Genomic DNA, 17,660 nt, shown 5'->3' with positions numbered 1-17,660 from the left:
TTCAGCTGTAGGCAAGGTATTATTTTATAGTTGAGCAGATCGGTATGCAGGGCCGGCTCTGGCTTTTTTGCCACCCCAGGCAAAAAAGCCTCCAGCCGGTTCCCCCCCCCCCCCCAGCACGGCATGGGAGGGCGGCCGGAGCCCCGGGGGGAGGACGGCAAGCCCCGGTCGGGGCTCCTCTCTCCCCGGCGGCCAGAGCGCCGGGGGGAGCGCGGTGGGCAGCGAACCCGCCGCGGCTCCGCTGTCCCCGACGGCCAGAGCGCCGGGGGGAGGGCAGTGAGCCCGCCGCGGCTCCGCTCTCCCCGGCGGCCAGAGCGCCGGGGGGGGAGGGCATGGAGCCCGCCGCAGCTCCGCTCTCCCCGGCGGCCAGAGCGCCGGGGGGAGGGCGGCGAGCCCGCCGCGGCTCCGCTGTCCCCGACGGCCAGAGCGCCGGGGGGAGGGCGGCAAGCCCCGGCCGTGGCCCTGCTCTCCCCGACGGCCGGAGCCGGAGCACCACGCCGCCCCCCTCCAGGTGCCGCCCCAAGCACAAGCTTGGTGGGCTGGTGCCTGGAGCCGGCCCTGTCGGTATGTTATAAACACAGGGTTATGGGCAAAGTAAGAAGAATAGACTAAAAACTGAAGCTTCTCTCAAGATTGTCCTTGAGTTCAAAATTAGTACAGCAGGGGACAGCCCATGCTCTAAGGCTTAGCTGGGTCTCACGCTCAGTTTGTTACTACAATTATATGCTATCCCTACATATTTACAGTACCGATATAAGAAAATGATAGTCTAGAGTTTAAGGCACTGGACTGGGCCGCAGGAGCTTTGAGTTCAATTTCTGGCTCTGCCACAGATTTCCTCCGACCTTGGGAAAGTGACTTAATCTCTGTGTGTGCCTCAATTTCCATCTGTAAAATGGGGCTTTCCTTTTTCTCACTCTATTTAGATTATAAGCACTTTGGGATGGGGACTGTCATGTGTGTGTGTGTGTGTGTGTGTGTGTGTGTTGTGCATGCACAGTCTGTGGTACAGTGGGATTCCATCTTGAGCCTCTAGGGGCTACCATAACATAAATAAAAAAGTAATAACTATACATAACACTACTATATACTCTGCCTGTGGTACATAATAGGCTAGTCTCCTGTGGGCTGTGTAATACCTTGGTCTACTTTTAGTTATTGGGTTTAGTGTGAGAGTGGTGTTGGTGGCCTGTGATATACAGATGAGACGATCTATTGGTCCTTTCTGGCCTTCAGCTCTATGACTCTATGTGCTATTAGCTCTCTTGAATCCACCTTTCTCTTTTTTTTACTCCATTGTAGGAGAGCTATTTCTTATATTGTATCTGTTTGTAAATACTATGCCTTACTATTGTTTTATTATTGTTAGGCACCTAACACTTTGTTTACACGGGCCATTTGCCCAGTTTGTATGCTCAGTTGCAGTAATTGCACATGCAGTTCTAGGTGCACAATACCACATCTTGTGTGACTTAGACTTCTTTTTTTTTTTTAAATGTAGTCGTGTGTGCAGTGAAATGTAAGCACGGAAGCACAGGTGTTTGCTTTTTCTTTCAAATTCAGTGATTTCGTTTTTCTTTAACCTTTCTGCAGTGAGATAATAAACTACTTGGGTAATTGATACCTGACTCAGATTCAGATTAGTGCCCAAAGGTAGAAAACAGTGCTTAGAAAACAGATCCTGGAAAATCCCTAGAGAACTCCTAGTGCTGATTAAACTAACCAACCATTTCTGTCTATAAACACAGCAGAGAGAGCATTCATCTCCCACGAAAACACTTGACTTGCAAGAAAGTGGTTAAAGTTCTGAAGTTTCAGCCTGTTGTGTTCTTTCATTTATTATTGGTTTCTGCCTCTGGATTCTTTTAGTCAGACTTATCATCATTACTCTTTTCGATGCATGTCTAATCTTCACCCAAAATTTTATTTATTTATTTTTTGCATGGCAGGAAATATCTGTACTGAAACACTGAACAGTACTGGAACTTCCTACCATTGAAAACAGTATGGAGTGCACACTCAGAGTGTGTGTGTTTGAGAGAGAGAGAGAGAGAGAGAGAGAGAGAGAGAGAGAGAGAGAGAGAGCACAGATGGTCCCAGGGCTGGATGCTATGCTACATTCACAGGACACAGTGCACATTCCTGATGAGTATTTTCTCCTAGCCCACAGCAGATTCCCCCCCTCCTCCCCATTGCAGAGCCCAGGTCACCAAAGCAATTTGTCAGCCCAAATGATACCTTCTCTGTTCTTTAGAACACATATGTCAGTGGTGGCGAGGGAGGGAAGGAGCTGGTTGCATAAAATTAAAGAGGAGGGTGCTATTACAAAACAAGGTCTGAATTAACCTGAGAGATAATTAGTTTCTTTGCCAATAGGTCATGGCAGTCCCGGTAGCAATGACAAACAAGCGGATAATGACCAGTATTCCAGTGAGTACATATGTTTCTTCAATCTCTGTCTTTTGAATTTGCTGGTAAAAACTGTTTGGTTTTAGGTGAGTGAACAGCAATGGTCCTGCTAATGAAGGTCGGGGGCTGGACTCGATGACCTTTCAAGGTCCCTTCCAGTTCTAGGAGATGGGATATCTCCATTAATTATTTATAATCAGAAACAAGAAGCCTTATCTCAGTCCTTCCTGGATCATGGACCCCATTACGAAACCGATTGAACTGTCTCTGTTATAAGGCTTTACTCATAGAGAAGCAGGGCTTAACGAGCACTGAGCTAACACTACTCTCAACTCAAAGCAGTGCAATTATTCCCAGGGACTGAGGGCAATGGGACATGAGTGAAAAACTTCAACTCAGTCGCTCCACTGAGTGATGACCTGGGGAAATGCAGGACTAAATTGCTTACCTTTCACAAACCTTTAATTTGGCACTGAGAGAGCCAGTCAAGGCACAGGGGAAATGTGTGCAGTCCTAGGTTCTAGTCTCCAAACTTCTTCAAGCAGTTGGTCTGAGGGTGCTACTCCCTTTCTTGTATATGATAAAACATGTGTACATCTTGTGGGGAAGTGTTATTGCAGGTCTGCTTTCTAATACCCTTTCTAATATTTGCTCAGCTATATACACATTCAGTTTTCTCTAAGATCTAAACTTAGCTGCAGTGCAGATATAGCTATATTTTAAATCACCTCAAGAAACTTTTTGGAAAGGATCAACTCCATCCTTGGTGGAGCCATGAAGATGCTACTTCCCCATTTTATCCGCGTACCATGGAGGCCCTTCTAAGTGGCCACCATTTTTTTTTTAACTAGATCAGCTCTTCCTTTGGATCCAAGTAGTATCACTGCTAGTGCTTCGCCTGTCAGAAAGACTGCTATTGAATAATGCAAAGTATCCCCCCACTGCTCTTCCCCAGAGTCTGAACCTATTGCTTCTTCATCACTCTTAGCCTGGAGAGAGCTGGCGGTGTTCTGGGAAATAAAGCTAGGTTTCCCAGAATCCAGACAATACCACTGTTTAGACAGTGAGAGAAGGTTGCTGTTGAATTGATGCAGTGCTCTATCAGCTTGGGGAGTGCTAGTGTATGTCTGGGAATCTCCCATGTTGCAGGGCAAAGAACCCTCCTTTAGGCCACCAGGCTAGTCTGTTAAACTTGAACCTGAAGGATGGAGCCATGAAAAATTATAATTAGAGAGAAACTGGGCCATTTTCCAGAAAGTGTCTCTTATTACATAAATCTTTCCTTGTACGTGTTCTTACTACTTGGCTGGGAAACACCTGTCAGGAAACAACAGATGGTGGGAAATAATAAAAGGAGACAAACTGCCTCATTTTTAAAAGAAATCTTTCTTTTTGTATCTCTGGTCATAGGTATTGTGCAGAATGTTACTAAATTGTGTAACTCCTACATGCCTTTCTGTGATTACCATATTAAAAAAGAAATAATCACTTTAGTCACTGAATTTCAAATCTGCCTTGTTTTGCAGTACATGATTTTTTTTTTAATTGTTCCTGGAACATGGGTGCTGAAAATGTATATTGGGGCTATTAACTCTCAAGGTGAACATTTTGTATTTTTATCACGATTAGAGTATTCCCATGTGGGGAGAAATTATAATCTTAATGGCCTAAAGACATGTTCATGAGAACACACTCTGTATTGTTAGGAGTCTGATATTTAAGACAGAGATTCCAGAATGATGAGGGATGGGGGAGGAAGCCACTAAATCTTCCTTTGTTGCCTAAAGCCCTGGTTTTCAAAAAGGCTGCAAGCCTGACACCTAGTGAATGCATGAGGAGTAACAAATGTAACAAGCTTCAAGAGAAATTAATAGCTTCAGCTGTACTGATTGTGGAGGGACTAAGAGAACACATGAATTTGTTTGATATTTATATATGTTTAAAGTTATGCCAGTGGAATGTAGTTGGTAAAATAATTTTCTCCACTTTTTGCAGGTATTATTTTGCCAGTTGTGATTGCCTTGATAGTAATAACCCTTTCTGTGTTCATTCTGGTGGCTTTGTACAGAATGTGCCGGAGGACAACCACAGGTATTTGTTCAACATTTTTCTGCAGCCAGGAAGGCTTCGATATATTATTCATTATGAAAGGAATACTGCAAATGTTTGTATTAAAATCTGACCTAGCATACAAATTTTATTGTATTCGGATAAATAACCGTGCTGATTTTAAAATATTTAGTCAAAAAAGGAATTAACACTTCTTTATTAAGATTACTATGGGGTATATGTAGGGGAGGAAACAACACCTCTTGTAGAGAACACAAATCCAATATGTTTAATGCTCTCTCTTCTTTAGCAGTTACCTAACAAACAGCTGTGCTGACACTGCCAATGACTCTAGTCTGCAGAGAGAAATTGCTTGGAAAAGCATGGGGCAAAATAAGTTGCATTTGTTGTTAAAATCAGCTGTGTTCATTTTAGCTCTGTTCAAAACGCAAGGAAAAAAATCAATTTTTCGTTTTTTTGGAGCGATCCCATGTTTATATTTTTCCTTGTCCACATAAAATCCCAGGGAATGCAGTAATTTCATCAATAAGCAGCGATTTGGACAGAGCAGTCTGCCACCTTTTCCAGTATTGCCCATAAAATATTGAGGCTCACAGGGGGAAATAACTTTACTACATCAATTTTGCCAAACGTATTGGGGAGTGAGCTTAGTGGGCTAGAGGCAAATGCAGTGCGTTACTAAGTAGGAGACACAAATTTGAATCCATAATGTGGTCTCTCTGCTTTCAAGCTGGCAAGAGCTGGGAGCTCTGTGCAGCGATTTAGCTGTGAAATTCCTGGGGGCTGGAAATGTGAAGTCATAACAAGGCCTTGAAGCTACAGGCCAAGGTAAATAGCATGTTGTAATAACTTTTGCAAATGACAATGCAAACCGCAAAAACATAGAAGGGAAATGATTCCTTGCCTGGAAAATTACTGAATCTTCATTGCCAAGGAGTGAAGATTTTAGGTGGAGAAAATTTCTCTGGCTTTCCCCCTGCAAATACAAACTCAATCAAAGCAAATTCATTTTAAAATTGTAATGAATATTTGTGGATATCTTTTGAAGTATTTGCCTAGCTCTAGCTCACTAAACATCCACACCCTTAAAACCAGTGCTGTAGAAATATATCTAATCTAACCCCCACCCACCCACCTACCCACAGGACAAGAATAAAGAATGTGGAATACATAGCATGCATAATTCATTATTTGGGGGTGTCCACTTCTTGTCTAGAAGTCTAGAGACTGCAACATGGTAACTTTGGAGTGTTACAGATATGTAAAGGAAGAGAAAACTTTTGTGTCTCAAATCACACCACGATGATACTGTCATCACATTGTACTCTGATGTTATGTGTTGATCCAATGCCATGAAATTAGGATCAATGTGAAAACACTGATGCATGAGAAGCCCCAAACAAAAAGTTCAGGCCTCTAACTGTCCTTGGTATGTGGGGACAGTGGGAGTTCCAAACATGACATGGCTGCAAAATTAAGCTTGCAAGATCTGGAACAAACCCATGAAAACTGGGATTATTCTATGATGGGCACTGATTGTAACTTGGACAATCTATACAGGAAAAACCATGCAGCAGTTTCCTTTAGCTTCATGGTCTTGTTGTGTGACCTTTTGTGCGTCATTTAATCCTTGTTCCTGAGTTTCTGTAAAAATTATGATAATTATACTTGTCCACCTTTACAAATCATGTTGATCCTGCATGATAAGTACAAGTTGTTATTCCTGTTTATTTATTATTTTATTAATATTTGATGCAGAGCTACAAAATCTCAAAATAGGCTTATGCTAGTCATGGCTGTGTTTGAGCCTATTATTTAGCCCACATCTAGGCAATCAGAATAACATAAATTTGTTTCTTCTTCTAGAGGGACAAGAGAATGGAACTGAACAGTAAGTTAAACTATGCCCCTGCATTCCTTTAAGTCTAGTCACGTGGCTCTTATGAAGACAGCAATTTTGCATGTTCTTAATTTTCTCCACTGAAATATAATAAACTGTTAACACCCATAAAAATACCCAAAAGGGGGAAATGCCATTTTGAGAGTGTCTCTCAGGGCACAGTTGTGCCTCTTTGTTTTTTTCTGTCCGTTTCCTCTTTCTCTCCTTTTCTTTCCCATCTCCCTTCTTTTTTCTCTGGTTTCTCTTTTATTGTTTTTTATTTTTGTATTTCTTTTTTTTTCTTTTGCTCTCCTCCCCATTCCCTAACTCACTAATTCACTTCAATTCAATTAGACTGCATTGGCATGATGAGCTGTACACGTGTTGCCACAGAGTAAAATTGAGACAGATCCATCAGACTACATGCTTCTCGGGATGGCTGGAGGGTCCGCTGCTGACTCAGTGGGGCCGAGACATGTATCCATGAAGTTGAACTGTGTTTTGAGTGAAGAAACCCAAAGCTTGGCTGGCGAGCTGCTTCTTGTACCTGTAGCCCTGTATGCTTGAGCTGCTTCTGTGGCCAGGTGTATTAGGAGCAGAAAAGGAAGCTTCTCTCGTCCCACAGCAGCTTCTCCCATTAGCCCTCTCCTCTGCACACCCACTTTGAGAAATGTTGGTTTAGGCCCTACAATCAGAGTGATGCAAGAAGACCTTTGTACCCATGCAAAGCCCTACTGAAGTCAGTGGGGATTCCCAACATGGCAGACTCCACCAGGATGGATCCTGTTACAGGATCATACCCTTAGTACTTTCTGCACTGACAAATATGCAGAAGTCTGATGCTAATTGTCTGTTCAAATGTCTCCCAACTAAAACAGAGCCACAACAGATAAAGAGGGTGTCAAACTTCTTTCTGTAAAGACAACTTCTCCTGAGACTGGTAAGTGGATGCTTTTCTTTGACCAAATTGGCTGAGGAGAAGAAGAGTTTGGATGTCAATTGATTTTTACACTGCCCCCGCCCCCTAAAAAATCACAACATGATTCCTTAGTAGCAGCCAAATACTGACTTGAAGTAAATGCAGACTCTGTCTTTAATGAAAGTTGGGGGGAAATTACTCTTGTCTGAGGAGATTAAAGCTATGTTTATAGCCCAAACCTAGAAACAATCATAATGACATTTAGTATTATGAATTTGCTCCATACTAGGAGCAAGTTCAGTATTCCCCTGGAGTAGCCAATTTTCCTGAGTAGAACTCCAACTGACCCAATAGTGTAGACAGAAGTACTTTCACGCTGTCAGGACGCTACATATGGAATAAGGACCTAAAATGCAAGTACTCAAGGACAACGGTTGCAGAGCAGCTGCCCCACTCAATAAACGGTGGTCTGCAATATTTGCAGCCTAAGCATTGCGGCATTGAGAAGCTGACTTCACTGATTCTCATTGTCCCAGCTGAGAGAAATGCCAAATGGATGTAAAAGGTCTGATCTAAAGCCCATTGAAGTCAATGGGAGTCTCTTCAATAGGCTTTGGATCAGACCCAAACATTATAGTGAAAATAAATGTTTTTTTCAAAATTTGTTCAAATTCAATTTTTAAAACATGATTTTTTAAGTTTTTGTTGTCCCTTTAAACACAAGTCATTGATAAGAGCCCAAATCAAGGAAACGTAGTAAGTCTGGATAATTGATTCTTGTGACTTCACAAGAACACTTCTTTATTTTATCTATCTATCTATTTATTTATTTATTTGTGTGGGGGACTTGCATTCTTACGTAGAGCAGGGTGAACCATTAACAACATATTTGACAAATAATCCCGTTCTTCTGTTAGCAAATGATCTGTGAACAGACTTTGTTCATTATTTACAAAATTGTTCATTATTCACAATTCTTCAGCAAATGGTTGCTTGCAAACTACTTGCTAATGTACTTCTAGTATTTGCTGTTTATAATCTACTGTTCAAGTTATGTACAGTCAGCTATGTTTCTATCTTGTATGACTCCCATCCCCGCAAAGACCTTGGCTTTTAAGATGACCCAGGAAACATTTCCAGGAGTGTAATCATGTGTGACCCATTATGCAGATATTTTTGAGAACAAAACTTGCCTGATTATGAGTATTTGCAGAAAGCAAATAAAAGGAGTTGCAAATACTGTCTCCAAAATTCCTGCTTTTGGTTTGAATTAATGTGTGCAATTATTTTTTGCAGTATTCACCCAGCTCTGCTTCTATCACTCAGCAGTCTCTTTTGTTACAAAATACTGCCCTCATTACAGATTTACATTACAATTTACTCTGTCATGCACTAACTTGATGTTGTTTATTGTAAATTATTTACATCATAAAATCTGAAGGAGGAAACAGAGGATATATATAATGTTTGTGAAAGGAATTAAACCTTCCTCATTTTAAGCATAATAAAATAATGTCCCTACAGAACTGGAGGGGGAACTGGAGGTGGAACTAGAAGCTGCAAGAAAATGTTGTGAAATGCAGGAGGACTGAGATAGTGATGTTTAGATCAAGACTCAGACCATGCTAATCTGAATCCCAGTTACTGCACCAAAAAAAGCAAAACCTCTCATGAGAACAACTGTCCTCATGATATTTGAGATTTCACTCCCTCCCCATCCCAATACAGGACCCTTCCTGACCTACATAGGCCCTTCCCCACTACAGCTGTAGGCACTCGCCATCACAAATCTGTAGGGAAAGAGTTCCTCAAGTCTCCACCCTTCTTCTTCCTCTTCCTGGAGTCTTTAATGGGTCCTGGCTGGCTGCTTCCCCCCAGTGGCAGTTTCAAGGGGCTGCTACATAGCTGCTGCACCCTCCCCTCAAAATCCTATGTGATCTTCTGGGGCCTGATAGCTAACCCAAACCACCTCACACATATAGCAGTAAGGAGTGGTACAGTCTGTGGTCTACTGGCTGCATTGCAAATCCCGCCACTCCCGTTGGCCCGCCTTGGAAGCTGTTGCAGTCAAAAAGATCAGGCTCCAAATGCTTCGCCTGGCTGGAGCAGTACCCATTTATCTTAGGTTGGATGCAGAGCCACATTCCTTCACTCTCTAACTGACCCTGGCCTGGTGTTGCAAGACAAATGGAATCCAGGTCTTAGAAAACACAACATTGAATTCCGGGGTTTGCTTGGATTTTTAAAAATGCATTACACCTCTACCCCAATATAACACAAATTAGGATATAACGTGATAAAGCAGCGCTCCGGGGGGGCGGGGCTGTGTGCTCCGGCGAATCAAAGCAAGTTCGATATAATGCGGTTTCACCTATAACACGGTAAGATTTTTTGGTTCCCGAGGACAGCATTATATCGGGGTAGAGGTGTATTTGGAAACTGAGATCATAGGTGTATTTTAAGTGGGTTGGAGGAGTGTGTGTGTGTGTTTGTGTTTGTAAAATTGCAGTATTTCTTTAAAAAACTGCATAAAGTTTCTGGTAGTTACTAGATTTCTTGGACACCTACAGGACCTGATTCTTCCCTCTCACCAATTTTAACACTGGAGTAACTCCATTGATTTCAGTGAGTTACTCCTGTTTTGAATCAGTTAAATGAGAAGAGAATCAGGTGCATGTGTTTTACAAGATGGGGCCTGAGGTCTTTTTAATCAGCTTCTAGATCATAGGTTGGCTATCTGAACTCTTTCTGTGGAGAGAATGCTTAATATTCTCTTTTACTGAGGTATACTGTATGTTTGCTATATTTGGAAGATATGAGTCATAACCACTTAGGGAACATGAATTTCCCCCCTGGTTAATGCTATTCATATTTAATACACCTAACTCTTTTACTGATGAAATTCTACATTTTAATAAATGCTGAAATTAAACACATATCCACAGGTATAAAGGCCATTTTTCTTCTAAGTTTCCTAAAATCATTTAATTAAATTAAATTAAATTTTAAAAAAATATGAAAAAGGGTCCATTCATATTAAAAACGTGATGAAAATATTCCTTACTCACACAAGTCCTAACACCTCAAGGTATCTATTCATGTAAGAGAGATTTACTCACTTGAATCAGGCCCCAGAAGATCACATAGGATTTTGAGGGGAGGGTGCAGCAGCTAGGTTGCAGATTTGGGCCCAAAGACAGTCATTTCATAATAGCATAAATACACAGAAACATATAGAGTGTCAGACTAATTTAGTGAGTATACTAAAAACAATTACATTGTGAAAAAGTTATTCTGGAGCAATGTAAACTGTCGCAGTGCACCTGCATTCCCCCTCCGTGATCCAGCAGTGGCACCCACGTTTATGCTCCCAGCTTCTCAGCCATCAACTCTCTTGGGAAGAGACCCACATCTTTCTCCCTGGTGATGGAGTGTTTTACCACGCTGCCTAAATGGCCTGCGTCTGCATTTTGCTTTCTCCTCAGAGGCTATAAACAGTGTAATTGTCCACAGTTATAGGTTACCACACAGTTCATTCTAAGCATGTACATTCATGTGAGAGCATCACAGAGAAACCATATTAAAACACAATAAAAGAACTTACACACATGCTAATAGGTTTACCAGAGATCACCCCTCAACTCCAAAAAGGGCTCTGGCAAGTGATCCGTCTTTTGAATTCCACCAAGGGGTTTTCCTGTGGTTAAAAGTTCATAACAGCTGCTGGCTCAGAACAATCACCTCCATGAATCTGAGAGTCACCCCTTTGTAAAGCTTGGGCCTTTGACCTTTAGATACCAGGAACAGGTAATCAGCAGACAAAGGTGCCCTCCTCAGGGTGTAGTTTCCAAAGGCTGAGTTTTTGCATAATTGAAGGTGATACCTTTGTGCACACCTCCCCCTAGAGATTTCCTGGGAAACGCACTTAACTTTGTCCCAAAATTCATTCTTGTATGGCACATTGTTTCAAATAGTCCTTTGAAGCTCATAATCCTTCCCAGTGTTTACATTGGCCACATCTCCCCCATAGAGACATACAAACCCACATAGCACATCAACTTTGCATCTATAATACAATGGACTGCAAAGCTATTTAAGCTTAATTCAATCAGATCTCTCAAAGATATTGCAGGAAATTGCCATATCTGTCATATAAACTTTTATATGCATTCCTTTTTTAAACTAGATTCAGGAAAAGCAATTCAATTAAAAGAGGAAATCATAGTATAAGCAGCTTCATTTTCACAAACAGCATTGAAAGGACTTCACTTTGTCTGCCATTGACTCTATTATTATTTTTATTGTGGTGCACATGTAATCTGCAAAAAGTTGAGGGTCTTAATCCAGGAAAGCAGCTAAAAACGTACATGTGTGAGTAGTTCTATCAAAGTCAATGGAGCTATTCAGTTTGTTAGTTAAACACATGCTTAAATGTTTTCCTGTATCTTAATCATCTCTCAATGGTTTTAGATGTGTCTTGCCCTCCAGGTGTATATTCAACCAATGGTAATGCTTCTGTTGTTTCACTGATTGGGTATGTTGTCACTCAATATTCCATGGAGGTGGAGTGCTTTGGGAAGTTTACATGAATGGCTAATCTTGATCTTGTATTTTAAGTAAGCTTTGTCAATAAGCACAGTTGGTGTTTTTGAATTTATCCACAGCAATTTGGTGATGAGGAAGGAACAATGACTTTTTAGAAAAGCAAATGAAACTACCAGGAAACATTCTGCCCTGACATGCAACCCTGGAAACTCACTGTCTTCAATGAGGTTGCATGGATGGGATGTGTGTCAAGGCAGAATTTTGCATCTGGTCTCTAGCAATAGAGAACAAAGGACACTAGCCTATTTCAGCAGTGCATTTGGATCATACTTTAAAGAAGTAACGAAGAATTTTAGAACATATGGAGGGATATCTACAAATAATATTGAAGAAGTGCACAAAATGTCTTCCAATCAAAGAGTTGGCCCAAATACATTTGTTCTGCTGATGGACCTTATGACACTAGGAAAACCATGTAAAACCAAGTTTAATGTTCTCATCGTTTTAGAAACAAATAAGAAAAATGTGTGTGCTGAAGGATATATGTCTATAAGGTTTGGATTTCATGTGAGAGTTTAGTAGTACATTAGAACACCTGAGAAGTGAGATTAAAGCATAAGTGCAGCCTGTGGTGAAAATTTGACTTGGACAAGAACTTTGGATACTGAGTATAATTTGGAAACGCCTTACATGGAGCATGCAGAGATATAACTTTGCCACTCCAGACTGTCTATGTGGCATGTGAAGGGCTCTGCTTGCTAGCAACAAGAAGTCATCACACACTGCATCACAACAGTCAGCCAGGAAAATGGGTGAATATATGAGCTTATGTTGGGTTTTCCTGTTCTAGGACTGAGCATTCACCACAGAGTTCTATATATGACATTTCAACTTTAGGCATGTTTCCAAAGAATGCATGATAATGCAGGATTTTCTGTGACAAGCGAGAGACAAGTACAGTCATCACCCAGATATAGTTGTCTAACATCTTAAAAACCCAACATGACATCCTAGCTACCTCCTTTTGTAGTGGGAGCTGGGTTCTCATATACTTCGTTGTAGACTGTGTATTTATTAACCTCCTAAAAGGCAATTGAAAGAAGTGGATCTGTAGAAAGCACTGAGGCATAGTATTTGGAGTGAGGATGTCCCATAAATATGAACTGCACATGGTAGAACTGTACTGATACATAGATAATGGATCATAAATCATCACTTTGGAACCAAGACTGGAGTAGCTGCACTAGCAGCTGTCTGACTGTAGCAATGGTCCTTGATATTGTTATCACACCAGTATGATATTTAATATAAAGTCTCCTGAGAATGTGGCAATATAGAAGTTATTGCAAAGATGCCTAGAGAAATCCAGACACCTGAATGTACTCTGATACACCAGGTGTCATTCCTTCCAAAATAACCTGTGGTGCACAGAGAGAGAGAGAGTACAGAGTAGGATGTATGACAGACATTGGAATATGTGCACATTGTGGCACTTACACAGCTTTCAGAGCAAATGCCTATGCAACTGTATTTGGGATCGATGATTTTCCATCGTTTCACAATTAGGGCATGCCCCCATCTTCTCTCCCCTGGAGAGTCAATGTTTTGTTTAAGCAATTTGTTCTGTCAAACACATTTAACCACAAATATGTCCTGAGACATGATGCCCTCATGCTGTTGTTGGAACCATGTCGGAGGAAGACAAGGAATTATCCCTCCATCTACAGGCCCAGAGATCGGGCGTCTTCTGTGATGAGCACATGCACATCTGGGTGATGGGGCTTAAGGAGGTAAGGCACCTGTTTGTTTTTTGAGGTTTTCAATGTCTGTTTGACCTAGCGGGAGCTCAATCCTGGGGGCCCTGCTCATGCCAAAGGGAGTTTGGCTATGGGGAATGGTTCTACATTAGACCCCATTTTTCAATTTGCACTAGTGGTTTCATTCTCTCTCATTTCCTTCATTTCTTCTAGGATCTACAGGGAGGAATCCAGGGTCACCTAAAAGTGCAAGCCCCTCTGATGTAGGAAGTGCTTTCTATTCCCTCTTTCTCTTATGAGGAGACCTCCAATGCAGGTCAGCAGGCAGCAGACCACTGGCATGCTCAATGCCTGGAAAGGGTAAAGGCATTCCTATGTACTTGAAGTGGTGACTTTGGCTACCTAATAAATCTTTGCTTCTGTTATTGTGAACTGTGCTTTCAATGCCTTTTTTTGTTTGTTTTTCTCCTTGAAGGTGGATAGTATTGGAGCTGCTTCATGCAAAGTCGTCCCCCTGGGAGGAATCATAGAGTATTAGGGTTGGAAGAGACCTCAGGAGGTCATCTAGTCCAATCCCCTGCTCAAAGCAGGACCAACCCCAACTAAATCATCTCTGCCAGGGCTTTGTCAAGGCAGGCCCTAAGTACTCCTTTTCTTTCTGTCTGATTTTTCTCTCACCCTCTCTTAGTTTGTCTCTTATTTTATAATGACCTGTCACTGTTGTTTCCTCATAGAAATTGAAAAATAAACTCCCCACATGGTCTTCCAGGCAGCGACTGTCTTTTATTTTGTCTGTACAGCACCCACCACACAATTCTGACTGAGGCCTCTGAGTGCTACTATCTAGTACAATTACACATTTTTCTGCACATCTCTGTGGCTGTGTTTTTAATGAGTGTTATTTTGTTGTTTGTTATTTCTGTGTCCTGTATGTGTTTCCAAGAGTTTTTTAAAGCAAAGTCTACCCCAGCCACTGAGGAGAACTCTTGGGACTGCTAAGGGATCACAGCATTGGGGAATGATGTATGCACCTGAATTTTCGGGATACTTGGTTTGCCAGCTGTACCCTGAGACCTCCTCCTCTCAGGGGAATTGCCTCTTTCTGCATCTTTCACTGGTTGGCTATTGAGCAGTGGATAGCTACTTATCCCTTATCTTTCTATTCCATTGTGCCCCATAACTGACATTGTTGTCTGGGTAGGTACCTCTGTCCTGTTGCTTGTGAGAAGGAACTATTTGTTCGTTAGGCCCAGTGTGGCCAGATCAGCATTGAGTTGGGTTCAAGTGAGAGCTACCTGTGCCCTGATTTTCCCCTACTATTACCTGCCTCAGACTGTCTCCTATTTCCTAGTGTATTACTGTGAATATTACTAGCTGAACGGGGCACAATCAACTGTGTAGTCATCACTGAATTTATTTTTGCGCTCCCTCGTTTTGCTGTGGCTGCATTTTCAGTCCAGCACAGTTCTATTTTCAAGCATTATTTACACTCCCTCCCTTTTTAATTTTAGTTTTATAGAGAAAAACATACAACTTCTGGTCTCCACAGATGCCTTTTGCACTTTTATGAAAAATTAGCCTCTATTGTTACATTTTTGTCAGAGCAATAGACACACTGCAATTGCTTTATACCAAAATGATTGTTATATATGCCGGGTTTTTTGCTGATAGATGTTGTCGTGGAGTGACAACGGAGCACACTTGGTCTCATTAATAACATGCCCATAGAAATCTAACACAAAATACAGCTTCTTATTTTTGATGGCCTACATTGCTTACTTGGGCAGCACTCCTATTAAATTTGAAGAGCTCCTTGTGCTTGTCTCTGCAGTATAAAGGCCTCTGGACGACCTATCCTTAGGACAGCTGCTGTTACTCCTCATGCTTCTCTGGTTATGTCCTGCATGTGTATTGTGCTTGGGATTATCACTGTTCAAGGCAACTCCACATGTATTCCCCTTCTGTGGCCCAGAAAGGGCACCCACTCTGGGCTTCCATCTCCCTAGACATTGTCTGTCTGGGGTGGAGACACACAGCTCTCTCCCTTCTGAGGAGGGTATTTCCAGACGTCATGATCCCCTGACTATGCTGTGGCATCCCCAGAAAAAGACAGGCTGCCAAAGCAGGCTTCTTTTGTCTTCTCTTCAGAGACTGATAACAGAATAATTGCCAACAGTTATAAATTACACACAGTTCCTTCTAAGCAAGCATATTTATTTTAAGATATAAAGCATTGCACATAAAACATTAAAAACAATAAAAGAATCTGCATGCAGGCTAATAAGCTTACCAAGGATTACCCCAACACCAACATGGGCTTTGGCAGGTGAGCAGTGCTTCAAACCCCACACAGGGTTTCAAGTTCATAACACCCTTTGCTCAGAACAAGAACCTTCATGCCTCCTGTGAGTCACTCATTTAGCCAGGTTTCAGAGTAGCAGCTGTGTTAGTCTGTATCAGCAAAAAGAACGAGGCGTACTTGTGGCACCTTAGAGACTAACAAATTTATTTGAGCATAAGCTTTTGTGGGCTAAAACCCACTTCATCGGATGCATGCAGTGGAAAATACAGTAGGAATATATATATACACAGAGAACATGAAAAAATGGGTGTTGCCATACCAACTCTAACAAGAGTAATTAAGGCAGGCTATTATCAGCAGGAGAAAAAAACTTTTGTAGTGATAATCATTTTTTCATGTTCTCTGTGTATATATATCTTCCTACTGTATTTTCCACTGCATGCATCCGATGAAGTGGGTTTTAGCCCATGAAAGCTTATGCTCAAATAAATTTGTTAGTCTCTAAGGTGCCATAAGTACTCCTCGTTCTTTTCATTTAGCCAGTTTGCTTTGAAGAGAGCTTGAATAGCTCATCAGCCTGACAATGGCTTTCTGCTCAAGGAGAAGCATTAAAAAAATGCAATCCTCTGTGGGTCATTTGCATTCACTTCCCTGCAAGTGTTTCCTAGGAAATGCACATCACATGTAGTGTCCCAAAAATTCCTTTGAAGTTCCTAACACGTCCCAGAGATTGCATTAATCCTGTCTTCCTCCTGAAGAAATTCTGTACAATACCACAATAGTACATGCAAGTTTGCCTTTTTAACACAATGGACTCCTAAAATACTTAATTCAATAAGGTTTAACTTAGTTCTATAAATTTTGTCCAGGATATTGTTATATCTGTCCCCGGGGTAACAACATTAGCATCCTGAGTCAAATTGGAAACCTAACATCTCTATTATAAATTTCAAGTACCTGAATAAATATAGAACAGAGAAATGTCTATTTCAGACCCCAAAATGCCCTGTAGAGCAAAGAGTCACAGTACACTCAACCAGTGATACACAAGTCAGCAGCATAACAGTGTCAGAATAAATGTTCAAGCGCTGATCTGTTAGGACACTGTGTATGGCAGCAACTTGCAAGAACTAATTAACATGTTCGTGGGTGTTACGTATGCCATATGTTCCCCACCCAAGTGAAAGTTTCATTCAACAAATAAAAACTGCTTCACTGAATACAATATTTTCCCCTTCATATCATCAATTTATTTAGTACTGTGTACTTTTTAGTACATTAGGTGTAATAGCTGGAGACTCCTGGCTTGCTGCAGATTAATGGTTTTATTCAATAACAACACTTAAGTTTTTAGCTGTGCTATTACTGAAAAGATGTCAACCTGACACTGTCACTCTGGACTCTGCGAAATCTTTTTTGCAATTAGCTAGCGTCTGAGCTACATTTCCCATTTATTTCAAGTAAATACATTATTGAATCAACAACTGTATTTACCTTCACATGATAACCAAGTTCTGCTCTTTATCTCCTCCATCCCCATTCTGATTAAGGATGACAACTGGCTGCAGAAGGAAGGAAACTGCATATCAGATTATAGTCTGGTGCCTGAATTTCACTTGATGACTTTGATAAGAGTATCTGAATGGCTAGGCTGCAAAAAACAATTTTTCATAAGTGCCATAATAACTTGCTGACCATATCAAAGACCAATGCTGAATTACAGTAGCTCCTTGTGAAGCTATCCTAGTTTTAACATTATTGTTGTTTGTGTGTATTTGT

The 17,660-nt window shown here is 41.3% G+C and overlaps 2 protein-coding genes and 1 long non-coding RNA gene across 21 annotated transcripts in view; 2 read left to right on the top strand and 1 right to left on the bottom strand.

Moving 5' to 3' along the window:
• LOC135983898 (general transcription factor II-I repeat domain-containing protein 2A-like) overlaps window positions 1-17,660 on the bottom strand; it is a 984,084-nt gene that overhangs the window by 552,451 nt on the left and 413,973 nt on the right. The gene's annotated exons all lie outside the window — the stretch shown is intronic.
• EMCN (endomucin) overlaps window positions 1-17,660 on the top strand; it is a 112,354-nt gene that overhangs the window by 82,286 nt on the left and 12,408 nt on the right. For all 19 annotated transcript variants that reach the window (XR_006176789.2, XR_010601270.1, XR_010601268.1 and 16 more), the window contains 4 exons: window positions 2,377-2,430; window positions 4,405-4,500; window positions 6,346-6,370; window positions 7,237-7,298. Coding sequence is in view for 6 of the 19 variants with exons in the window: in XM_065596175.1 (XP_065452247.1) it covers window positions 2,377-2,430; window positions 4,405-4,500; window positions 6,346-6,370; window positions 7,237-7,298 (237 nt within the window). In the remaining 13 variants the exon portion in view is untranslated. The remainder of the gene's footprint in view (window positions 1-2,376; window positions 2,431-4,404; window positions 4,501-6,345; window positions 6,371-7,236; window positions 7,299-17,660) is intronic.
• On the top strand, window positions 7,311-16,311 carry LOC135983576 (uncharacterized). Its single transcript, XR_010601274.1, has 3 exons — window positions 7,311-13,612; window positions 13,793-13,939; window positions 14,055-16,311. It is a non-coding gene; the product is annotated as an uncharacterized LOC135983576 (long non-coding RNA).

Source organism: Chrysemys picta, chromosome 5, assembly GCF_011386835.1.
Source record: "Chrysemys picta bellii isolate R12L10 chromosome 5, ASM1138683v2, whole genome shotgun sequence".
Classification (NCBI taxonomy): Eukaryota; Metazoa; Chordata; order Testudines; family Emydidae; genus Chrysemys; species Chrysemys picta.
This window is presented reverse-complemented; position numbering and strand designations above follow the sequence as displayed.